Source organism: Neomonachus schauinslandi, chromosome 3 (assembly GCF_002201575.2).
Source record: "Neomonachus schauinslandi chromosome 3, ASM220157v2, whole genome shotgun sequence".
NCBI lineage: Eukaryota > Metazoa > Chordata > Mammalia > Carnivora > Phocidae > Neomonachus > Neomonachus schauinslandi.
The window spans coordinates 161,669,612-161,695,905 of record NC_058405.1 but is presented as its reverse complement, the minus strand read 5'-3'; the positions used below and the strand labels follow the sequence as shown (position 1 = coordinate 161,695,905).

Sequence of the window (26,294 nt, the reverse complement as noted above, 5' to 3'; positions counted from 1 at the left end):
ATTTCATTAAGTCTAGCCTATTTCCCACATCAATAAAGTGAACAGCCATTAAAAGCTAATGTCACCTTCTTTAGGACTCTGGAAGGCCCTGCCAGATAAATCAAGAAAAAAAAATTTTATTTCACAGTGATGGGGACCCAGTAACACAAAGGAGGGTGGGCTCTTGGCTAAGTGAGGCAATGGAGTCCTTTCTTAACTTAGGTTCAGACTACACTGACTCCCAAGTATAGTTTGTTCTTCAGGGATGTGCTTACTATAATGGACTAACTAGCAAACAAACCAATGGTCTTCAGCTCCTTTTGGTGGATGTAATGGAAAGGAAACTGGAATTGACAAAGTTGAGTTCACCATTGGCCACAGGACCAAAGTCCATACTGGTCTGTCCCCTCTCCATTCTAACACTTGCTCTTTTAAGAGTAATGAGCATCAATCATCCAGTGGGCTGAAGTCTAAAACTAATCACAACTACAGGATTCAGACTTGGAACAAGGCCACTGGATAGGGAAACTTTAGACTCTTGGTGCTTTGTCAAGGAAGGGTATGGAGTTTCCAAAAAAGAATTAGAGGAGAGAATGGGGAATACTAAGTATAGAAACCCAGATTGGGAGTGGAAAGAAAGGTTCATAGAGGATTCCCCACCCCCCAAATCCCTGGTGTTTACGGGACTCTGGTTGGCTGAAAAATGGTCCATGAAAGACCATCCCTAATCCTAGTCCTAATACCTGGAACCTGTGAATTACCTTGTATGGCAAAAAGGACTCTGCGGATGGGCCTAGTTAAGGATGTTGAGATGGGGAATTATCCCAGATTATCTAGGTGGGACCTAATGCAACCATAAGTATCCTTATAAGAGGTAGGCAGAGGGAGATGCCACAGCAGAAATGGCGAAGTCAGTGTGACTACAGAAGAAGAGACTGGAGTGATGACAAGCCAAAGAATGCTGGCAGTCACCAGAAGATTTGGGAAAGCAAAAAAAAAAAGAGAGAGAGAGAGATTCTCCTTTTGAGTCTCCAGAAGAAGTAGCCCTGCCAACACATTGGCTTTAGGCTGGTGAAACTGATTTTAGACTTCTGGCCTTCAGAACCATAAAAGAATAAATTTGTGTTGTTTTAAACCACCATGTTTGTGGAAATTGGTTATAGCAGTGATGGGAAACCTATACAAGTACAATGTGAATTAGAAAGAGCTATTTTGGGCGCCTGGGTGGCTCAGTTCGTTAAGCGTCTGCCTTCAGCTCAGGTCATGATCCCAGCATCCTGGGATCAAGTCCGACATCAGGCTCCCTGCTCAGCAGACAGCTTGCTTCTCCCTCTCCCTCTCCCTGCCTCTCTGCCTACTTGTGCTCTCTCTCTCTCTCTATTTCTGTCAAATAAATATAAAATCTTTAAAAAAAAAAAAAAGCTATTTTATCAGGTGCTTTGAAAGGGACGATGTGAGGAGGGGATGGAAGAGATGTACTGCTGGCTTGGAGAGGACTTGAGGAGGAGAAAAGGAGGGAGGAGCTGCTTTGAGAGCTGCCTGCAGGCATATGAGAGGCACTGAGAATGAGGAAAAGTGGTTTGGTTAATGAAGCTTTGCTGTGCTTTGAGAATGAAACCCGTTCCCATTTTGGTATATTCTTAAAAGACTGAGAAGAGATATGTTTTCAGTTAAAATTATTTCTGGTAGAGTGTCACCCCATTTCAATGTAACTCTGAGTTGGTCCAGAGGTATCTTGATTTTATTTTAGGGGTTTTAGGGGAACTTGTCTGATGTTTTGGATATAAGATGGGGCATTCTGTTGTATTTCGAATTCAAGTCCTCTTCCTAGCCTAGCTCAAGAGAACATTTCATCAGGACTTCCAAATTATTGGAATACTGATAGAAGAGTGCCATGTCCATTAGACAAGCTGCAGTCCTTTTGAACTATGACCATTGAGCCAGAAGAAAAGAGTAGAGAGGGATCAGACAAAGAAGTCACATGTAGAATCAGTATTTTTGTCAAACAACCATGCTTAGATGTCATTATACTCTTCGTTAACATAGACTAAAAACTCTCCCTGTGAAACCAGAGAATTTTTTTTTTTTTTTTTTTTTTTGAGAGAGAGGCAGTGGCAGAGGGAATCTTAAGATCTTAAACAGGCTCTGCGTTCAGTGTGGAGCCTGATGCAGGACTCAATCTCATGACCCTGAGCCCAGGGCTCTTTGGAGAAATGGCTGATGCCTGCACTGGGATGGGAAAACACTAGCTGACCCAGGAGTATCTTGTTCTGCCAGAAAGCAAGGAAGTGCTGGGGATGTGGCAGAAGGAAGCCAGAGGCAGTGTCGACAGGGCTCCTGCCGGCCAGGAATGGGACAAGGCAAGCATCAGGATAAGATAATGACAGTCACAAATGTTTCGCCGTTGAATAAAACAGGAAACCATACAGATAAAATTGAACGAATGAATACACTGAAAATTTGATAAGGAACAGAAGATTTAGAAGATTTCAAAGTACCTCCCCATAAACTACTTATAACCTATAAAGAGGAAAAGAGTATTTGACGGTGGAGAAGCTTGACAGACACCATTTTAGTCGAGTGATCGAAATGAGCATTATCAGTAATGTAACAGATCAAGATTGTGAGGCACCTGACAGGATGCTGTTAAAAAAAAAAAAAAAAAAAACCCAGCATCACTCTTGTGCTATTTTTGCCAAAGATCGATACCTGATTTTAATTATCAAGAAACCTCAGACTGACCCAAATCAAGGGGCATTTTACAAAATGACTGCTTGCAATATTCAAAAGTCAAGGCCATGCAGGTCTAGACGGAGGAACCGCCCAGACTGAAAGACACCACAAAGACATGACAACTAAGTACAAGGGGAGATTCTGAACATAATCTTTTGCTATAAAAGACATTAGAAGGACACCAGACAAACTTGAATACAGCCTGAGGATGAGATGGCAGCAATATATCAGTGTTAATTTCTGATGTTGGGGGACGCCTGGGTGGCTCAGTCATTTAAGCGTCTGCCTTCGGCTCAGGTCATGATCTCAGGGTCCTGGGATCGTGCCCCGCATCGGGCTCCCTGCTCAGTGGGGAGCCTGCTTCTCCCTCTCCCTCTGTTTGTTCTTTCTCTGTCAAATAAATAAAATCTTAAAGAAAAAAATTTTCTGATGTTGGCGGTTGTATCGTGGTTATGGAGAAAAGAGTGTTCTTGTCTATAGGAAATACACACTGTTCAGGGGTGAATAGGGCATTAGGCCAGAAACTCACCGAGGACAAGAAGAGTCCTTCTGCGGTACTTCCAACTTTTTTATAAGTCTGTGGTTCTTTCAATATTTAAAAAGGAAGAAGAAAAAAATGAAGAGCGACTGTTCTGAGCAGTGTAATACCTTCAAGACAGCCAAGTTTGCAAGTGCTAGCTACAACTAAGGTAACCATTTCCTTCCCCCCAAGAAAACACTGTGAGGTATTTTCAGGTGCTGAATATCAAACGTTTATTCCTTAGTTTCCTACTACTGCTAACATCTATTTCATGATTAGCTCCTCTTAAAACAAGTCTTTATTTCACAGAAATTGTATCTTTTAATAATCCACTTTGAAATGTCCAGTGCTGAGGATGAGGATGCTTCAGAGCACAGTTTGGACAACCAGGCCAGATGGACCCCACATGAAGGCTCTACTCCCACTCTAACCTCCCCCCAGCAAGCTGCAAACCACCCAGAGGACACCTCTGCGGAGCCAACCAGACTGTCCGAGTCAGCTAGAAACAGAACACCATACTTGATTCAAATTACAAATGCAGTACTGTACTGCACACATCCAGCATTACACACGCTTACAACAACCTAAGTGTGCGTAATGACATATCTGGTCTCGCTTTTAAAGAACACTATAAGCAGGCACCTACAAATTTTAAAACTACTAAACAACCCCATTTTACCTGAAGTTAAAAATGTTGTTGCACGTACACTGGCTGCTTCAGAAGCATTGGGCATGAGAACAGAAAGTGGAGAAAATATTCCAGCTAAGACTAATGACATATTATATGTATTTAGGAATCTTTGCAACCAAATTGTATTCAAAGAAAGCCTATCTTGAAGGGCCAGGGCCAGTTTCCAGGCTGAATGTTTCCTAGGAGAGGGAATCATGTTGATGTTCCCTGATACATCTGTGCTTCTTCCCAGAGCCCGGAAGTACAAATGCAGGCGGACTCACCATGGTCCCCAGGGTGACTTCTGCCTCTGCGGGTGAGAGCAGATGGTTGTCCTGGGCTCAGGGGAGTCTCTCAACCCTTGGAATTCCACCCAGGACTGGATGGCTGTTCCAGGCTGATGGGACCATTTCAACCTGTCAAGCCCAGAGGTCAGTGTGGCTATAGTTTGGAAGTGACCTCCAGGAACTACAGCTTTCTGCTGAATAGATCATTGTCTCTTTCTCCAGGACAATGCTTGACAGGGAAAGATGGTTTGGGGTTTTTTTGTTGTTGTTTGCAATTTTAACATGATCTACAGAAACAGCCTGGCTTGTAATTAATAGCACCATGAAAACATAGATAATGGTAGAAAACAGAATCATACAATAAAGTCCCTTCTGATTCTGGGCAATTTTTTTTTTTTTTTACCACTAATGTGGTCGAAACAAGTCAACAAAGTAAATCATTTTAACTGAATTTGGGAAAATAAGATGTCTTTCTGGAGCAAAAATATTCTTATAGGGAGAATACAGGCAAATGATATAACATATATTTAGTTGCAGCTAAATGAATATGTATTTTATTGAGAAGTAGAGGGGAAAATGTAGATCTACCTCCCTGCTCAGAATGTCTGTCATCAAGTGGTCATGTAGAAATATTTTAAAAAGGAAAATTGAAGGCAGATGAAGGCATCTAAACTCTTGGAGTGGGGGATTGGTGTTCAGAAGTTTGAAAAGAGTACTGTGTACTGATGTATTATAATAGTACAGTTATATGTCGACACCTCAGAAATAGCTACAATTCTGAAGCCTCTCCGTCCACCATCTCATTAAAAAGGAATGCTCATTCCTACAGGAAGAAGAGGTAGTCTCTTAGTGAAATGCAGACAGATACTGGCCCTTGGCTGCCCATTTGCTTTGCAGATTCCGTACCCTTGGCATCTCTTAAAAATATCTGTAGATGTGTTTGTTTTACTGGCTGGTGCATTGCTAGAAGCAGATATGAAGATCTGGAATTCCATCCCAGTGAGGTCTATTTGTTGAGCAAGCACGAGCTGGGCTTTCTATAAAACTAGCTGCAAGAGGGTGTTTTGATAACCCCACAGTACTGAAGCAGCCTGTTAAAATCCCTTCTGACTGATAGAGTCACTGGTCCAGATTGAACAAAACACCAGCAGAAGATGTATGTACTCAAGTCAAGTCTGACTCTCTGTGGTCCAGGGAACGTGGGAATCTTGCGCTTCATGGCAGGGGGAAGCTGGCCAGTGTGGTTCATGCCTGGGTGCCACAGAGTTCCAAAGTATGAGGCACACCTGTAACAACACGCAGCACAACATTTTTAAAAGCACTCTATTCCAATTCCCTTCAACAAGTTTGTCCCTTTCATCTGCCTCTTGTACACACGCACATGCCATCGAAACTCTTCTTTAGGCTTCAAGACTCACCACCAGTTCCGCATTTTCCGTGAAGTTTTTCCCAGCCCACTCCTAACTCCTGTAACAGACGTTAGCTGAATGCTACACTTCACTTAACTGAGTACTTTTGCCACTACCCCGATTCCACCCTCTCTACAAACACATCAGCTTTCCCAGTGACATCACAGACTGAAGACAAGGACTCTCTTGAGTCTCCCCTCCCTCTACCCAACACGAATTACTCAGCACAGTATTATGCATATAATTATCATACAATAAATATTTGACAGAGGTGCTGAGGCATGCTCTGCTTGAACCTGTGTCTGCTTAGTGGTTTCAGAATACAGAGGGGAGACCCTACCTACCCTCAAGAAGCTTACACTCTGGCCATGTTCAGTTATTACACGTGGTAGGTGGGGTGTGAAAATGTCCACCTCTGATTCCAGCCACAGCTGGGGCAGACACTTCTGCACATGCTGTCCATTCTAGCACAATAGCCCCACCGTGCATTTCTCTGCTTTCTGCCTCTGGGCTTTCTCTGAAGACTTGTGAGACACTCTTCCAAGCATAGAGCATTGTTCCAGGTGCGTGAGGGAAAGCTCCTGAGCCCTGCTGGCAACCCCAAGCCAGTGGGGATGGGAGCCAGTGGATAGATAACCTCCCTTGCCACCCTTCGGAAAAACGATTCTGGGAGACCTCTGAACATTTCTCAGAAGCTCTGTGGCCTCCAGCTGAGATCTCAGTAATGCAACCTTCATTTGCTTTTCCTCCTTGCCTGTCTCGCTCTCCCTGCTCCCTCACCCCTTTTTCCTGGCGTCACCTTCCAAATAAACTACTTATACCCAAGTCTCTGTCTCAGGGTCTGCTTTCAGGGATCCGAACTAAAACAGACACATTAATATAAGCACAGAGATGAAAAGTTGTTGTTGTTGTTTTCAATAGCAAAGCCATGAAACACACGTTCTTTGCTAGTGACAAAGCTATGGTAGGAAACCTCTAGGGAGCAAAAGGAATCACTGAACGCCCTGGGCATCAATTTCTCTCACCCAAAACATGAGGAGTTAGCCTGAGGAGCATTAACTCCCTTCCCATGCTTTAAGTCCATGATTACAGATGCTGTTTGCATCCCATTTATACAAGTCCTTCACCACTGAATGGTGGCAAAAATTCAGGGGCTTCTGTCTTATTACATTCTTCATCTCAAAGGCATGAGCCTTACAAATTTTCCACAAGGAATGCTTCAAACCTCCTAGATGCTCCTCAGCTTAACAACCCTTGAATTGACAATATTCACTCTGAATGGAAAAAGTCAAAGTCACACCTAACTGGCCTTGTGCAGTCAGTCATCCAGACTCTATGACCTTGCACCTTCTTTTCATCAGAACAATACTAGCTTCCCCGACTCCTCTTTCCACTGGGGAGCACTGGCCCAGATCTCTCTTCCAAATCTGTGTCCAAAACCCTCCTCCACGTGTTTGTGTATCTCCCAGGCCTCGCTCAGTAATTTGCACTTCACTGATAGCCAATAAATGTTCATCAGGTGACTTAAAGAACTTCTTACCAAGGAAGACTTAGAATCGTCCCAGTTTTTGAAACAGCGATTGGAAAACTGCCTCGATACAATAGTGGCTTATGAATCTTTTGCTTGTTTATTTTTAATAGTGGCTTACAGACTTATTGTTTGTTTTCAATGTACTGCAGAGGGTATAAACTTACAGTGAAAGTTCAGAATTTCACGGAAAAATCTAAAATTGGGCCTTAGAGACATTTGCCCTTCCTCTAAAATAAACCATGAAAATTCCAGGCTTAAGGTGAAAAACACTCTGCTCTGCCCAAAGCCCCAGATGGAGCAGTACCTGTGAATCCAGGTTTTTTGGCTGTGTTCACTGCTGCCATGAACATGTACTCGCTGTTAGGGTCATGCACGCTGGATTGATATTTCTGGAAGAAAAGGCAGAAATATGGTTTGTCATCTGCTCTTCCTTATCTCCATCCCTGGTCTTTTTTTTTTTTTTTTTCTTTTTTTTTTACTGTTTTCTCTTCTTGGTTGAAGTGGTATGTAACAAAAATGTTAGGATACGGCTCAGGCTCCTGACTTGCAGCTAAGTAGGAGAACAATATGAAAAGGGCTTTAAATAAAGAGGCTTCTGCCGAATTTCCTTCCTCATTTTTGTTTTTATTGTTCCTTCCTCTGTAGATTTCAATCATGGGCCCTATCTCACTGTCTTCCTTCTTTCTCTTTCTTACCAAATTCCATCCTGGCACAGATATACCCACGGTCTGGCCAATGATCACACTGTGGATATACTTGGGTATTAGCATACTTGTGTAATATGCAGCATGGTGTGAGTTCTTTCATTGAGAATCTGTATTGTGAACAACTGAAAAGAAAATCCCCCAGCACAGAAAGATTGTTTTGTCATTGTCAAGTTATCTCCCTAGCTTTTTTGTGGTGTTCTTTATTTTTTAAATTTTTTAAATTTTTTTAATTTTTTTAATTTTAAAGTTTTTAATTTTAATTTCAGTTAGTTTACATACAGTGTTATATTAGTGTTTTTTAAAAACAGAGCCCTAGCAACTTACCATGGGAAGAGGCTGGCCATTTCTTTCTCAGCTACTGCTGGCAGCTTACAAGACTTTCTCACTGATTGTTTAATCGACAAGTTGAGGGAAACATAAAACGGATTGTTTCCTCTTTGCCCTGACTCTGGAAACTTAAAATCAAATGTGCAGCCCGCATGCAATAATTCTTAGAAATCAGAAGCGTCTATTTTTATGTTTCAATCTTCGTCCTGCCTTTTTGTGTTTTCTTGGCCCCGATTCCCTTATCTTTTTTGAATAATAACAATAACAGCTCTCTCTATAAGCCATCAAATCCTTTTTTAGACTGAAGCAGCTGTAAAATAAATAAGCTTCTCTGCCAAGTTAGTAGTTTAATTAGTAGGCATATCTTGCGGAAAAGAAATCGTCTGTCTGTTAATCAAATTACCCTGGCTAGAGCGATATGTGTTTTGATGAGTAAATAACTACTGATATTCTTCAGTAAAGCAAATGCAAGAAAAAATAGACATCGCTCACCTTTTTTGTAAGCCAACAAAGAAATACGCATCCAAAAATATAGACTCCAACAAAAGCTGCACATCCTATGGGTAACCAGAACTTCAGCTGGCAGCAAGTCTGTGATTCTGGGTTGGAAAAGAAACATGTTAAGGGAAAACTGAGAGAATCAAATCTCCTCTTTCAGTGCTGAATCACAGGTTCTCTTACCAAATTTAAAAAAGTGATTTAATCAAATGGAGCTTGGCTTCATTACAATCATGGAATCCAATAAATTGTAAATAACATCATCTCTGTACTATAGCAAGAATTTAAAAGCTAAAACCTAAAAGACTCTATGCACACAGAATGTTTACAAATGGGGTTAATAGAAAGGACTTTTTTTGGGTCCATATTTTGGTAGAAAAGTAAGTAGGAATAGTAATGGTATAAAACTATTATTTTCAATCATCTCCTTTCATTCCACAAACCAAAACCTTAAACTTTTTGTGAATAGAGGCAATGGCCATTAGGCCATGGATTTGGGTAATTAGTCTTAATTTTTTTCCTGATCTCTAATGACATATGCGCTTTAAAGACAACATGATCTATTTCTAACATAGCAGTCTACATGATCAAATTGCATATAACTGATTAATATTAATTATTATTAATAAATGATCCCTTGCATATTTTCATAATCAATGATTGTCATCAATTGCACCAAAGCGAACTCTACAAAAGATATTTTTTTGCTTGTTTTCATTAGTGAGAAAAGTCATTAAAATACAAACGTACTCGAGTCTGAAAGATGAAAACAATGTCTTACCATAAACATTCAGATATTCTCTGCTAATATTCTTTTTTTGAAAAGGAGGAGGATCAAAGATTGACAGTTCACAGGCGTAGTAGCTAGCGTGAGAACTGTCCAAGTTGTTCAGAAAAAAGGAGACACCATCATTGGATAACTGAGATTGACAGAATTTTGGTTTCTTAATGGACACTGTGTTTCCACTTTCCTTTGTCTTAGTGAGATCACAGAGTACTTCTGTCCCTTTCCGCAGCTCCATTTTAAATTGCCAGACAGTATCACTGAATTTGCATAAAATTTGTACACCTCCATTGTGAAACGTAAACATCTCAGACTTGGCAGAATCATTGATTTCTCCTGGATAAAAAGGAAGAAAACAAAGCGAAAGTGACATTTTATGAAGATGTTACTCCAGTAATTATATTTAAACACACAAGTAATCTCTCCTTATCATACAGTCACCTCTATTGCACCAAAATGAAAGAATTTCACAACCAAAAGAACATGATAGGGCGCCTGGGTGGCTCCCTAGTTAAGCGTATGCCTTTGGCTCAGGTCATGATCCCAGGGTCCTGGGATCGAGTCCCGCATCGGGCTCCCTGCTCAGCGGAAAGCCTGTTTCTCCCTCTCCCACTCCCCCTGCTTGTGTTCCCTGTCTCGCTGTGTCTCTCTCTGTCAAATAAATAAAATCTTTAACAACAACAGCAAAAAAAGAACATGACAAAAAATAAAACTGTGCCCTTAAAAAAAAAAAAAGCCTACACAGAAATTTGCTTGTTATATATGAATATATAATTTGTAATAAATAATATATTTACATAGTATAATCAGAGATGTTGCCTGCCCTTTCATATTGGAGACAGATGGTAAACAAATAAATACATTGTAAACCAAACAAATAAATACATTGTAAACCATCCTAATTAATGCTAACAATGGAGTACTGTTCAAATAAAGGTGGTGGGGTTCTATTTTTGTTTACAGAATCAAATAATGCCCTTTTGATTTTAAAATTGAAATTTGAAGGAGAATTAGCACTTAGTCAACCAAAGGAAAATTTCGGATGAGATTTGGGAAATAATATAGTTTAGAAAAAAAATTAAAAAGTGAAAAATAGCTTAAACTAAAAATGACTGATTATATATAAATATGTATTTACATTATACCCTCCTGCCAGAGAGTAAAACAGCAGATGAATCATTTTCAAATGATAGAAATATGTCTTTTCTGAACCTGATCCATTGAGAATTGAATCAAGGTCTGATGACAATACTAAGGCCCCAGATTTTTGTATACTTTTTCTTTTTTTTTTTTTTTCAATAAATTTTAAGCTTACAGCAAGCCAAACGTGTTTTTGAAAACTACATAGGGGTCACATGAAAAAAGAATGGAAAAGGTTTTAGCCTAGTTGCATATTCTGAGTTACTGGATTATAAATTCAAACTGCTCTCTGCTTTCCTTTTTTCCTTTTCTTTAATATAAAAGTTTCTCACTGAAATTGTTTGGGAAAATTATTAGCATGACAGTTTTTTGCTTATGTTTTGAAATCTCCCTTTATTCCTAAAAAGAGTATATAACAAGTATAATGAATGTTTAAGGGAAAAAAAGTTGCCCCAGCCGTACAGTGAAATAGAAATGCTATTTGCGTATATTTGCCCTTTACCTTCCAGACATATGCTTTATATAGCAAACATACTACTTTGTGTTCTGCTATTGTCGTTTAATGGTATATCATAAATGTTCCATTTTTTACATAGTCGTCACAAGTATCCTTTTTAATGATTATATATTAGGACATAATATTAATATATAATTTGTTAAAGCCTTCCACTAAGGTTGAATATTATGGTTATTTTTAGCGTTTTGCTTTTATGACATGTGGCCACAATGTTTAAACATGATTATAACACTGTGTGTTACCATATCGCTTTCTGAAAGAACTCCCATCTGTGAGAGGACTAGCACTAGGCAGGTGGATTCATTTGCCACAACTCTGCTTGCACTAGTTGCCTTGATTTTATTTAAGATTTAGCACAGTTATTCTCCTTAATATCTGTAGGCTTTAATTTATGGCTCTCAGATTACAAGGGAAATAGAGTTTCCACTTGGGGTTTGATTGTGAAAATCTGTACACGTGTTCTAGTTTTTCAGTTACGGCAGTCCAGATCCAAACAAATTCCCACACCAAAATAACCAAAAATGCTGAACAAAAGGGTCTAAAAGTATTATTAAAAGGCTTAATGAGGTTTCACAAAGAGGAGAAATTGGTAGGTTAAATTTGAAGAACCAGAACCCAGAGAGATGAGCAGAGCTCAGAAGTTGCTTTTACTCTGAGAGCATTCGCTGTTCTGCCAGGTTCAAGCTTTTGTTTATATGTCTCAACTCCCAGAGTCTGCAAAGCAAGAAACCTGGAAGAGCCTCTCCTCAATAAGTTGGGATCTCAAAGGGTTTCCTTCTTGCACTACAGTTAAGCCGGAAGAAACCAGCCTCCTGCAGATTATAGCTCACTTTCAAATCACTTCAATGGTCCAGAAAACCTAAATCCTTGAATTTTGTTTAAGGTAATTTTGGATTATTATTACCCTTAGGCTTTTGATAGTAAAAATGCAACTATTCCAGGAAGAAAAGATTTACATCCTAGGCCTCAAATCCTATCTGCAAATAATATTTAAAAACAATGACATGCAAGGAAACAAAACAATAGAAACAACAGACTACAGAAACAACCCCCCCCCAAATTATATATCTGAATTATCAGACCCCCAAAATAAACAATTGAGCTTACTGCATTTAAGGCAATAAAAGACAAACTTGTAATAATATCTGCAAAGCACAGGAAACTAAAAACAACTAATTTGAAAAAGAATCAACTAGAACTGGTAAAAAACCATAGTAACTATGATTAAAAATTCAATGGATAGGTTCAAAGCATATTAGAGCTAAAGAGAGAATTGGTGAACTAGAAAATTAGGTTGGAAAAATTATTTGAAATGCAGTCCTCATCCAGATTTAAGAATCCTGACAAATAACAAGCAATTTTTTTAAATACGCACGTCTAGACATATCATAATGAAAGTCCTAAGAGCCGCCATAGAAAAGAGACTGATTACCTTCAAAGAAGGAACTATTAGACCATCAGGTGATGTCTCAGCATTAACAATAAAAAGTAAAAAGAAAAACAGTAAAGGTACATGTAATGAGAAACTTCAGTAAGTGAAGCATGCATGTTATTTCTTGCATAATGACTAAAAGAATAGAAACAATATATAACCTAAATGGACATCACAAAAATGCAACCTAATGATTTGGGATATAGGGAAGGAAGTGTTGGAATCAGGAAGGAAAACACAGGGGTGGAAAGGCTTCTAGGTGCTGACAATGTTTTATTTCTTGAGCTGTGGTGATTATGGGAGGAAGGTAGTATGCTTTATAATGATTCATTAAATTGTATATTTATGTTCACTTTTCTGTGTAGATGTTTTGTTATGGAATACAAAATTATACAGAAGGAAAATAACACGTGTTTCATTTTTAAAATAGAGGAAACGACATAGGCAAAAGGCAAAAAGGAAAGAACAGATAGCATGAGCATAGGTCTACATTATATTCAAAGGAAAGGTGTTTTTGCTTGGGGACTTATTTACCTGAAAGTAAATTATGTTGCATGACTGTCGTTCTGACGTTTATGTCTCTATAGCCTGCTGCCAATGATAAAATCAGTGGGCTCATTCTCAGTTTCTTTAGAAATGTTCAGAGCACATTTCCCAAGGACTTTAGAATGACAGCAAGTAAACCACAAAGAGATCTTGGAGCAAAAGTGACTGTGGCCACCATGTAAACACATAGAGATGCCCTGTCTTATGTTTCTGAAGATGTTTTGTTAGCAGCTTCCCTTCTCTGCCCCATTCCCACACTATGACCCGTAACCCAACACAAGATGAAATATAACAGTCAGCAGTGCAGAGTAGTGGAAGTACAATGTGGTGATTCCCAAGAAAACGTGAGGAAAATTCTGGTCTTGCCATTAGCAAGTCTGTGACTTTGGTACCCTTCTGGACTTCAGCCTCTTCCTCTCGGAAATAAAGAAGTGAGACCAAAACATAAAATTCTTTCCAACACTTACTCTCTAGGGATCCAGGATCAGAATATATCCAGAGGAGACTGCAAACAACCAAGAGAGCTATTACTTTGTTGTTGTTTCCAGAATTCTCTCAGTCCCAGCATCTTACTGGGGGATTCCAGGGAGTCAGGAGAAATGAAAATGAATGAGACGTTCACATTCCCTGTAAAAGTATTTAGGTAGGGCTAAGAAGACTACCTAAGTCTTTCTTGAGTGATAGCGCCAAGGATGTGTGCCATTGACATGAGAGGAGTAACTGGGGATTCCAAGTTCATTTCTGCTGGACGCTGTGACTTGTTCATTTTTTCATATTTAATCTAAAAACTTCCCCAGGTGAGGGGCACCTGGGTGGCTCAGATGGTAAAGCGTCTGCCTTCGACTCAGGTCATGATCTCCAGGTCCTGGGATCGAGCCCCACGTTGGGCTCCCGGCTCAGCGGGGAGTCTGCTTCTTCCTTCCCTCTGCCTCTCCCCCTGTTCATGCTCTCTCTCTGTATCTCTCTGTCTCAAATGAGTAAATAAATCTTTAAAAAGAATTTTTTTAAATAAAATAATAAAAACTTCCCAGGTGAGCTTTTTATTATGAAATGTAGTGATAAGACACCTGACTTAATGTCTCTACATACCCAATGCTTAAGCTTTTCATCTGGAAAACCATTTGGCAACTCTAAGTCTGCAATTTGAATGTTTTCAATTAAAGGAGCCAGGTATGATATTGAATGAATTACTTCATAATTACCTTGGTACCTGTAGAACAGATATCCTCAAATACCTAATTACAAATGGTCCTTAGCCTTTGATGACATGTGAAAAAAATAGTATCAAAGGGGATCATTTCTATACCCATGGCTAAAGCATTTAGTGGATCAGCAGACAATGTAAGGAAAACCTGAATATATTAGTTTCTTATAACTGCAGAAACAGCTAGAATCTTTTCTCCACCCTCCCTGGATGTTCTCAGCTCCAAATCTAACATTCAGCAGGGAGTGCTGGTATCCCTAGCACCAATTTTTATAGCCAGTGTTTGTTTTGATTGAGTATCAGATATGTTTGGTCTGTTCTTCTGCCATACTGGAAGTTAAAAATTGGGAGTATTCCCCTCACCAATTTCTTTCTCCTTGTTCTTTTTTCCTTTCCCTCAGCTTAAATTTTTTTTTTTCCACATACCACCTCTTAATATAAAATCATCCTTCCTGGGACGCCTGAGTGGCTCAGTGGGTTAAGCGTCTGCCTTTCCGCTCGAGTCATGATTCCAGGGTGCTGAGATCGAGCCCCGCATCGGGCTCCCTGCTCGGCGGGGAGCCTGCTTCTCCCCTTGCCTCTGTCACTCCCCCCCGCTTGTGCTCGCTCTCTCTGTCAAATAAATAAAATCTTTTAAAAAAAATCATCCTCCAAAATATCCATTCTCACAGTCTTTGCTATGTTCCTCACCCTCCCTAACATCCCATCTCCATCTCCAGTGCCCGTAAACGCTCATAGACACTGTCCATGTTTCAGAGCCCCATAAACACCTTCTCCTTCACCTTTCCTGTAACACGATTCAACCTCCACCCAGTATCATAAACAATCAGACCTGGTAAACTTAGAAATTATACAGCAAGCCTAATTCTTTTGTTCAGACAACTGAAGACCCAGACAGGTTAGATTATTTGTCTAAGGTCATACAACTTCTTGGGTGCATAAAAGATTTTGGGTTCAATCTAAGGTTGAAGTGCCTCTAGCAACAACCAAGGGAAGTGTAATGGAAGCAGGCAACCACATGAAGCTAGATACTTCATGATTCCTACAGACTGACTCTCACAGGATCCTATTAAAATCTGTCTACAGGAAGAAGGGCTAATCTCCTGTACTTCTGTTTCATGTCTGGTAGAATCTATCCACTACTCCTGCACCTAAACTTCAACTGGGCCAAACCAGCATCATCCCTCTGTAGGACTACAAGAGTCTCCTAATTTTCTGCTCTCACTCCTGCCCATTTACCATTTATTCTCCTCAGGGAAGCCAGAATCATCTTTTAACATTCACAGATAGTGTCATTGCCCTGCTTATAAAACATACATCTCACTTAGAATAAAATCCAAATCCTTAGCCTGGTTTCCATGACCTGCATGACCTACCTACCTCTCTAACACCATTTAATACCAGTCATTCACTATACTGCAGCCATACTTCTTTTCTTTCTATTCCTCAAACATAAGCAACTGGTCCCCTGGGCTTTGAATTTGTTGGTTCTTCACCTGGGATGTTCTCTCAGATCTTCACATGACTGCTTCTTACTTCTTCAGTGACCATTGACCCCTCAATCCAAAGTACACCTCATGTCATTTTCTATCATATTACCTGAGAGAAAGTATTTATCATTGTCTGAAATTATCTGGTTTATTTATTTACTTGTTTATTGTCTGGCTACCCCACTATAACATCAGCTTTAAAATCAAGCACCTGTTGATCTTATTCATCAATCCATCCCAAGTACCTACAATAACACCTAGTATGTAGTAAGTCATAATAAATACTTATTGGAAGGATGGACAGATGAACAAATGAATATGTAGATCTCAGTGATACTATAAGTTTGGGGAGATGAATAGAATATACGATGTAAAAACCAAAAGGGCACTTAGAAATGATCCAGTTAAGCCTTTCATTTTATATTTACATTTATCACGCTAGACCGGGAGCAGAAAAATGAGTATCTTGCCCAGGATTACACAGCTCCTAACTGGGACATGATCCCATGATTAGCTATGCCATGTTGTCTTTCTTCTGGAAACAAGTACGTGCAGATGTATAATCAAGCAAAATGTATAATCAGTCAATCAATCCCCTGAAATGGAATGTCAGATTCTAATGAAAATTCTGTCTGAGCTTCAAAGAAACAGGTTCTTGATCTGTAAATATACACTAGGTTCATAAAGACTTGTTTAGATGATTGATGATTCTTTTGACTATTTTTTTGTCTATAGAGGAGAGGACAAGTTTAAGCCTGGCTGATTATTTAGATCCTCCAGAGTGCACACTTCTTAAATTTGTTTGGTCATACATTAAAAAACGTATGACCACAATAGGGGCCCCTGGACCAATAATTTTTCCAATATATGCAGATGTTTCAAAACCACAGCATGTGGTTGTGATAAAATACCACGCTATATCTTTTAGCATTTAATACATTATTAAAAACACAATAAAAATATGTTCTCTTGAATCCTGGTGATGGGTCTTAAAATCTGAATATTAAGTATTAGTTTTTTGGGGTTTTTTTGCTACCATATCCATGTACTTCTTGTTGATACTCCTAGATTATAAGTACTCTAGAGAACAGATACTATGTCTTTTAATCACATTGACTACAACGTCTAAATACCACCCTCCCGATAGAGATTCAAACCTGTTAACTTCTGCTAACTATGATTTTTATAACCTTACTCTTGACATCAATAGACTAATGTTTTCAAGAATAAATTCAGAGTCTTTGTATTAGGTGATTTCTTTAGGTTTTCAAATTGTTTCAGGGACAAGAAAATTCCTATCTCCAGGGCAAGGGCAGTATGGGGAGAAAAAAACAAAACAAAACTTGGAAGAAACGATCGTTCACCTGAGAATTGTACTGTGGCTCAGAAGAGTTTGTTTCTAAATTGATTCTTTTAATATCTAAACTATTCCATTTCTTCAGTATAAGATGGTCTTGCTAGAACCCATCCTGTCAGGATTCTTTATAAGCAATTGTATTATCCCCAGTTGAAAATCTTTTGGCAAAAACATGTTAGAAAACCCACACAATTGCAGAGGGTGTGAGACTAATCAGCAATTTGACTTCACTCTCCTTAACTCAGACTTCTAACCACAAACCTCCACAAAAGTCTCAGAGTGATAGAAAGATAAGACCTCCTGAGTTCGCAATTTATTGATAGTGCTTATTAAACAGATTTTCTGTAATCAAACAATAAGCTTTAGCTTAGCACGGCACATGAATGTGACATAAGAGATGAAGTTCTAAAAACTGCAATGTTTATTTAGGTTTTGTTACATTTGATCTTTTACTAAGAAATTTTGGCTTTTAAGAAAACCTGCATTTACCCTTGTTTTCACCTTTCATAAAAGCATTGTCATTTCTTATAAGTCTACTGGCTAAAACTTAGATTTTTATACATGCATCTTTTCTATACTTACTATTCAAAGACATCCATACTCTAAAGAAGTGATTGAAGTCAGTAGGGAGGACAGGCAAAAGAAGCCCAATCTGATCTAAATTCTTTTTTAGAATTTATTTATTTATTTATTTGAGAGCGTAGAGAGAGAAAGCATGAGGGGGGAAGGGTCAGAGGGAGAAGCAGACTTCCCACTCAGCAGGGAGTCCGATGCCAGACTTCATCCTGGAACTCTGGGATAATGACGCTTCACCAACTGAGCCACCCAGGTGCCCAATCTGATCTAAATTCTTAACATTTGTAGAAAAGAAAGACAAAAAATGTGAAGAAAAGTGGGGAGAAAATCAAAAAGCCAAGAGAGCATAGAAACACACACACACACACACACACACACTAAATGTCTGAATTGTTTTTACTCTCCAAGGGACTTTGTAGGGGGGGAATAAAACAATCTTTGGTCCTTTAGAGTGTGCATCTTATTATATAATAAGAAAAAATGGAAGATTGATTTTCTTCTAGTAAAAACTTTCTTCGTGAAAATGGAAGAATGCCAAATAGGTTATAAAACTTTGTAGCAATATTCATGAAGTAGTTAATTTGCAAACAAGTTACTTGTTAGTTAATTCATTGTCATTGATTTGAAACTGTCCTAACAGGGAAATCACAGGAGATTAAATGAACCCAAGTCTCTTCCAAAGAAAGGGAGGGAGAAAGAATTTTATTGGCACCCAAGAATATCCACAGTATTTCCCATCCCTCAGCTGCTGTGTAAAGCCCTTTGGGCACATAGACAAGGCATTGGCTGGGTGAACTTGTTCCATTTAAGGCTTCAGATCCCATTTCTACTCCAGTAACTCACACCTTCATCTCAGCCACCCCTTCCCTTGGCTCTCACCCCTTATTTCCAATTTCCTTTAACATCTCTGTCCGATTTCTTCTGATGATCAAAAGTAACATTTCCAACCTGAACTCAATATTCACTCCCAAACTCAAACCTCATCATTTAAGGGGAGTCACTAGTCTGACCCCTCTCCCTGACTCTCCTGATCCAATTGTCCACCAAGTCCAGCTGACTCTAGCTCAAAGATATCTCTTGAATTCAGTTGCTTTTCTCTATTCCTATTGCCAATCCAGGACCTTTTTTTGTCTTCCCTCATCTGTGGAAGCTTCTTGACTGACCTTCTCAAGAGGATTCTCTCCCTTTCCAAGTCCATTCTTCATGCTCTTCCCAAAATTGTGTTTCTAAAAAGCATGTCACTCCCCAGCTTAAAGTCTCTATTAGATTGTGGCTTATGAGGTAAAAAAAAAAAAATCAATTGTCTTTTAGCATGACACAAACTCCTTTCACAATCTGTGGACCATATAGGTTCAAGCCATACTAAACTTTTTGGCTGTTCTTCTCGCATCTTTAAACTATTCCCATAAACTAGAATATCCCAGGACTTCTTTATCTTCCTAGAGACCCCCATTCATTCTTTGCGAACCATTTTTAATTGGTCCCTGAGACTTCAAAGACTCTTATCTCTATGCTCTCAATAACACTTATTTTACACCAATATATTTATAATGTATATCAGCTTAGATCATAATTATTTTGTCTGTCTTCCTCATTTAAACATGAGCTTCACAAGGATAAGTACTGTAGTATGGTCACCTAAATCATCCCAGGATCTGGAATGTATTAGAAGCTCAATGAAATAAATGAATGCATAGAAAAACATGGAGGCTGAGCATGGTTGGCAAATGTCCCGCAATGGACTGAGGAGAAAAATGAGAAAAGCAGAGCAAGAGAATCTGTTTACTGGATGTTGGAGAACACTTGTTTCCCAGTCCAAAGGCAAATATTCAAACTGAATGATGCTCAGACAATTTTCTGAAGCCTAATAGGTCTGGAAGTTAAATAAATATTTAAGCTTTCAAAAGCTTCCAAATAATAATATTACAACAACTTGTATGCCTTGAGAGTTTCTCATGCATTGAATACTGTGTTAAATGCATTACATGAAACATACAATTTGATGTTCATAACAGCCTTTTATGTCAGATTTTCTATTTTGAGGAAACTGAGGCTTGAAGAACTGCCCCAAGGTTATAGAGCCAATATATGGTGCAACCATAATATGGACCTAGACAATCTGAGACCAAAATCCACATTCTTAAGGAGTCTTTTAGTCCAATAATCTAGTCCAACCCTCTAACTTTATAGAAGCTAAAGCACAGAAGCCAAAGAGACTTGCTGAAAAACAAGAAAAAAGAAGAAGCTTTTAACATTAAATTTGACTGGGAAGTTATATTCAGGTATTTCTTTTCCTTCCAGATGTATTATGTGTATTAACGTCCCAAGTACTTAAAGTACTATTTACATTGATGCCACATATATATTCTGTGATTTAAAAAGTTATCATACACCAAAAATATATAAAATAATTTCTTAGATATGAAATTACTTTGTGCTACACACACTTATTTCTCTAGACATCCTCATTCATCAACCATTACGTGTTGAGTTGCCCTGTGTATTTGAATCTGCAACGAAGTCTAGCTCCTTGCTCTGACAAGGTCTAAATTCTTAATGATTATTCTGAAACTTATCTGCCTGTAGACATGTAAAAATATGGATTCACGTATGCAAACTTTCATCATCATTAAATAAGTACAAACAGGAACTACCATGAGATTCTTGCTTTAGACCTGGATGGTACAAAATAAACAAAATTTTAATTATGAGTGCACTAGAGGTTTTGTTTGTTTGTTTTTGTTGTTTTTTGGTGCTGAATCCTAGGAAAATATAAATGTTGGCTGCAAAAAGTTTGATTTCTCAAATTTTAAACAGCTACATTTAAATGATCTTCAATTGCTTGTTGAAGGTCCAATGCCTATGTCAACATGGCTCAGACAAACAAAAGATGTTATCAGATCTAGTGGTTGACAGAACCAAAATTCTTGAGTCTGTCACCCTCCCTAAAGACAACTTGATTTTTCTTAGCTTTTCCTCAAGCAAAGTAGAAACAGGCATCAATATGTTATACATGACCCAGAGGAGGTCCATATCCCCAACACTTTACTCTCTTTAAATTTGCAAATCTTGGTCTGTGTTGATCAACCTTACATGCTAAACCAATGAAAAAGAAATCACGTTTTGACTAACAGTTTTCATTTGTGTTATATATTTTCTATGTACTTAAGTTCCACTTTCCAAAATATGGTTTTGAATTTTCATAAGAAGGTTTCAAATGCCAAAGGTCTTATTTTACTTAGGATGACCAAAAAGTGCCATTTGATAGACTCAATTTATTGGAATAGCACAGAGATGCCTTTTATGGAGTAAATGTGGCCCTTTCCTAGGGTATTGAAGGCAACAGATGATTTTTAAATTTTTTTTTAATTTATAAAGTTTAATAAATCCTTTTACATATAAAATTCATATCCTTAAGGTAGGAAAGTAGCATAAGTTGTGGGTTTTGCCCAGTTTACAACTGTGAATATAGAGGCCAATTTTTTTAAGTCAAGTCTATGTACTTTACAGTGAGCAAAACTAAGATGAGAATTAGGTCCTCTCTACACACCTACATTCTGTTTCTCCGAAGAAATAGGGATATGCTGCTAGCAATTTAAAAACCATAATATTCCATTTCACCTGAGGGAGTTGCTAATGCAATGGCAAGTTATGAAAGCCACTATGTTCACTAGTAATGAAAAATCAAGGCACTCAAGATCTTACATGAGAATAATAGGTATTCCTAGAAAGAAGAGAAAAAGACAAAGATATGATCAAACAACTACAACTACGGGGAGAAAAATATCCCTGAAATTAAAAAAACAAAAAGCAAAACAAACAAACAAACAAAAAACCCCTCAAGTCTACAGATTGAAAAGTCTCACCCAGTCCCAAGCAATGCTCATGAAAATCTTCACAGAGCCAGGCATATCCTGGTGGAATTCCTGAATTCCAATATTGAAATAAATAGCTTACAAGATTCTAGAGAATTTTTTTGAGTTGCTTACAAAAGAACAAGAATCAGACTAGCAGACAACGCTTCACCTGCCATCCTAAAAGCCAGCAGACAGTGGAGGGGGATCCACGGACCATTAAGAGAAAAGACTTCAGTCCAGAAATCCTATTCCCAGAAAAGATATTAGTTACCCCTTAGGGGAAAAGAAAGACTTCTTTACCCATGCTGGAATTCATAGAATCCAGGGTATCTGAAGAAAATAATGGAAGTCTTCTGATCACCGTATCAGAGCAGAGATCACAAGACAGGAGCAGAAGGCAAGTGATGCTGTCACTGAATTGGTGAAGGAAGCATCAAGAAGGGATTCTTAAAACAGAAGAGAAATACTGTAAGAGGAAACTAGCAATGATCTGCAATTATTATTTCAACAAAGCCCAAGATTGGGGCGGGGTGCACTAACAGGACAGCATGAGAGTGGGATGGAAGAACCTTCAGAAGTTCTCAGGTCAATGGGACTGTGGGGTCTGCACATCAGGCAAGGCCATGGTCATTGTTTATTTTAAGCCAATAATAAATAAATAGACATTCAAGATTCTCTGAACATAATGACTTACTCAGTTAAGAACTGTAGACAACCTTCCAAATTACAGAGGCAAAGAGGGAAATTGAAAGAACCAGACAAAAAAGAAGATACAATAGCAAAGGAAAATAAATAAAATAAGCATAACAATGAAGAGATAAAATCAAGTACAGGCTTATCACACTGAATGGGAATGGCCTGAATTCATCTACGGGGGCAGGGGGGTTAACAATTTGGATTTTTAAAAATCCAACAAGAGTACTTGAAGGATTTTATAAGAGGAAAAACAACTATAAATAAAATTTCCATTAACAAGGTGCTAAATAAATTATAATTGAACAATATAATGGAATACAATTAGTTATTAAAAATAAAAGGTAGCTCTATATGTGTGGTTGTGGAAAAATCTCCAAGATACATAGTTAAAACTTTTTTAAAAAAGCAAAATGCAGAAAATAATGTATATGTTGTTAGCTATCCAAAAAGTTTGATTATAATCATATAAGACTATATAGACAGAATATTTCTGGAAAATATGTTTCACAGCAAGAAACAGGTAACAACAATGGTCTTTCAGAGAGAAACGGGAAGTCAAGGGGGCAAGAGAGGCTTACTTTTCACTGTATACTCCTTTGTACTTATTAAATTTTACACCATATACATGTATCTCCTATTCAAAAATAGAAAAATAAATACAAAAAGTTTTTAAATTAAAAAAAAAATACTTGAAGGGAGTTGTGGGAGGAGCTGAAGATCAGCTTAGATCAGCAGACTTCTCTCTGAGCTCTGGGGAGGAGCTGATCTGCAGACACCAGAGGGTTGTTTTTCCTCAGGTGACGGAATTCTGGAATCATGGATTGGATGGCTGGGAAACAAAAGCAAGGCTCAAAATGAACCTGAGGGTTATTCTCCCAGCTTCCTCCCAGAACACATCATGGGACGTGCACGTTTGTTAAGCACCATCTGACTTCCGTCATTCCCACTTATTCGCAGCCTCCACACTGCTTTCAGAGTGGTCTTTCTAATATCAGAATTCATAAGGTCACCCGTATGTTTCTCATTGCCCAGCGGTGTAGAAAGAGGGTCTTCCAAACGGAGGTAGAGGTTCACATTTTTTCCAGATCCTTTTACGAAGAGGAGCTTCCTATTGTTCCAGAATCATTAAAAGAAGATGGCTTTGTTAAATTTTACACTAAGAACAATAGTTAAGAAATCACCAAGATTTCCAGCCTATTAATTCACTAACCAAATGCAACACTGATGAGAATTTCTCCCCTTTAAGCTTATGTTATATCTCTTGCTGCTTCAAAGCAATGCGGAAGGTGTGACTATTGGAGTCAGATACATTTGTGTTCTAATCTTGGTTCTGCCATGAATTACTATGTAACAAATCACTTAGCCTTTCCTGGTCTGAGATTGTTCAAACATCCACTGAAGGTAAGAATACTTAACCTCTTGGTGGGATGAGAAAACCTACTTCATTGCGAGGATTAAAAATATGCCAAAGGAAAAGACCTGCAAGTGCTTGGTGTAGGCTCTGAAGAATGAATAGGTGCTAGATAAATGTATCATGAAGGTATTTTGAACATGGAGACGGTTAGCAATTTACGATCTCCATTTAGTCACTCATGCCTCAAACCAAAAAATGACTTGTCACGTGGCAGTTTTCTGTGTGGGGAGAGTGAACGTTGGTTTTATTCCATTAGAGCCTAAGATGAATATCATTCTAGAAGCACAATTTCTTCATCAGCTTAGTCTAGTAACTCAAAATAATTCTACCTAGGTTGGATCTATCCTTCCATAGAAAAAAACACAATTGTTAATTCAAATCTCAAGCTGATAATAAGCACACTATCATCAACCATAAGTGCCCAAATGGGTTTAACATATTGGGATACCTTTTAGCAGTACAAAGCCCTCAATGACTTGCCCCAATGTTCTTGGGAAAAAATCCAAAATCCTTTACATGGCCCAGATAGTCTGAATGGTATCTGGCCTCTGTTTTTCTTTCCAGCATCATCTTGTACCATTCCAAACCCTTCTCTTTCTGTGCTCAGGCACATCCACCTTCTTCTAGTCCCCTGACCTTACTTCATTTCCTCCTGCCACAGGTCCTTTGCACTTCCTCTTCTCCTGGTGTGGAGTGTTCTTCTCCCCTTCACACCATCCTCCCCATTTATTCCTACTTATCCTTCACATCTTAATTCAAGTGCCATTGCCATAGAAAAGACTTTGTTGAACACTACTCCCCAACCCCACCCACATACGCACCCAGGTTAAAGAGGCTTCTTTGTTACATTCTGAGTTCTGCCTGTAATTATCATCAATTCATGGGATTATTTGATTAATGTCTCTCTCCCAGCCATTCAGTTAGCTTCCTGAGAGCGGGGACTGCTGTGGTTTTGTTCATCATTGTACACAGTGCAGCTTTCACTGTACCTCCTGTATGGTAAGTGCTTGGTGCCGTGTGAATGAACAGCTAAGTGAATGAATGAATAAATGAGTATCAATCCCAAAGCTGTTCATTTGTTATTCATGCTGCTAAAAGATTTCACTGGGTTGTAGACAAGGCATAAACAAGCAAGTACCCCCACCTGACTTTGGAACTTGTAAGTAGACTCTAATTGTTCACTCTTCATTCCTCTTTACTTAAGAGCATTTGAATCACCTTGAACTACCCCAAGATGAAACATTTGACCAATCTGCTTTTGCATTTTAATTCTTTGGAGAGAAAAGTAAAATTTATTTCTTTGTATCGCTGCAAAATTTATGTCTAGATAAGATTATACCTACTAAATTTCTCCTTTCGCTTTTAGTGTTAATAGAACTTTCCAACTTAATACAATTTCACTTTGCTTTTGCCAGCCTCAAGAACATGGCTCAGAGTGAAAGATAAAAGTAATACAAAAATGTACCAAGTAAGAAGCAGCAGAAACACATTTTTTAGTTTAGTTGTAGGTCGCATTATTTAAATCGTTTAAATAGTCTGATATATACCATCTAAGAGAGAGAATTGAAGACTTCAGAATGGTGGTTTGCTTTTCTTTCACGTCTCCAGGGGCTAGCATCTGCTACTCCCTGGCTTTTTAGAGGGACCCTGACACTTCGTGTCAAAAAAAAAACAAAAAACTCAGGGGCAGCCTAGACATTTCTGACAACAGATCACCCAGATAAGATTAAAATCAAAATCCTTTTTTTCAAAGCCCTTCCATTTTATTTTCTCCTTCAAAAAGAATTCCCAGCCCAGATACCAGAATTATTTTACTTTCATTCAGTTGACACAAGTCATTTTGCCTTTCATCTTTCTCTGAGAACAGTAAGCCACTCTTCTACTTTCTCCACCAACAGGTAACTCCAAGCAGGTAATTTAAAATTTGAATGGTCTGATGAAACAATTTTTTCTTCATCTTGAAAAACACAGTATCAAAGGAAGCAGGACAAATTCAACGCCGTCAGCTGTGACCTGGAGACACACACCCTGAGCCAAGCGCTTGGGCTCTTCTCCAGTTGTTCCTACTTTCAAAATCAAACAAACAAAAAAAAAACAAAACAAAACACAGAAAACAAACAAACAAAAAGCCCTTCTATTGGGTGCCTGATCTTTCTACCTTTGGTTTTTCTTAACGTTCATTTGAATGATAATAAGAAATAATCACTGGGCCACTTACCTGTTAGGGCTTCAACTTGAAAGCAGAAGAGAAGGAAATGCCAGAGGTCTGACTTCATGTTTGCCAGAAACGGATGCAACCCTCTCCAGTGTCCAAAGCTGATAGTGAATTCATGTTCTCAAGTGTTTTCTATTTGCTGGAAAGGAAGTGGGTTTTGTGAGGGTTTATGTAGTGTCACACTTACCATCAAGGCAAGGAGGTGTCTCTCAGTTGATGTCAGTGGCTGTATGTGAGGCATTACTGTTGACTGTTTGCGGGGGTTCAGCTTAATCGATTGGATTGCTGATAATTTTGAAAACAGAGGGAAACTTTACCCTCATTCTGGTTCCAATAAAATGAGAGAAAGAGACAATGCCTATTTTCAGAATCACCCTACTCCCCTGAATCAATAGTTCCTGGGGA

General features: G+C 38.6%; 1 protein-coding gene across 1 annotated transcript; it reads right to left on the bottom strand.

The window, feature by feature from the left end:
* Positions 1-4,987: 4,987 nt before the first annotated feature.
* ICOS (inducible T cell costimulator) lies at positions 4,988-25,957 on the bottom strand. The gene is made up of 5 exons (XM_021703222.1): positions 25,893-25,957; positions 9,443-9,781; positions 8,656-8,762; positions 7,434-7,518; positions 4,988-5,475 (listed from the first exon to the last, which is right to left on the bottom strand). The coding sequence occupies exons 1-5, from the start codon at positions 25,948-25,950 to the stop codon at positions 5,435-5,437; spliced, it is 630 nt and encodes a 209-aa protein (XP_021558897.1). The 5' UTR covers positions 25,951-25,957; the 3' UTR covers positions 4,988-5,434.
* Between the last annotated feature and the right edge of the window lie 337 nt (positions 25,958-26,294).

Excerpts from the sequence above, each read along its gene's own strand:
- ICOS (XM_021703222.1), bottom strand. The coding sequence starts at position 25,950 with ATGAAGTCAGACCTCTGGCATTTCCTTCTCTTCTGCTTTCAAGTTGAA. Across the intron at positions 8,763-9,442 it reads AGAATATCTGAATGTTTATG|AATCACAGACTTGCTGCCAG; the intron begins GTAAGACATTGT and ends TTTCCAACCCAG. Across the intron at positions 7,519-8,655 it reads TTTGTTGGCTTACAAAAAAG|AAATATCAATCCAGCGTGCA; the intron begins GTGAGCGATGTC and ends CTTTTCTTCCAG.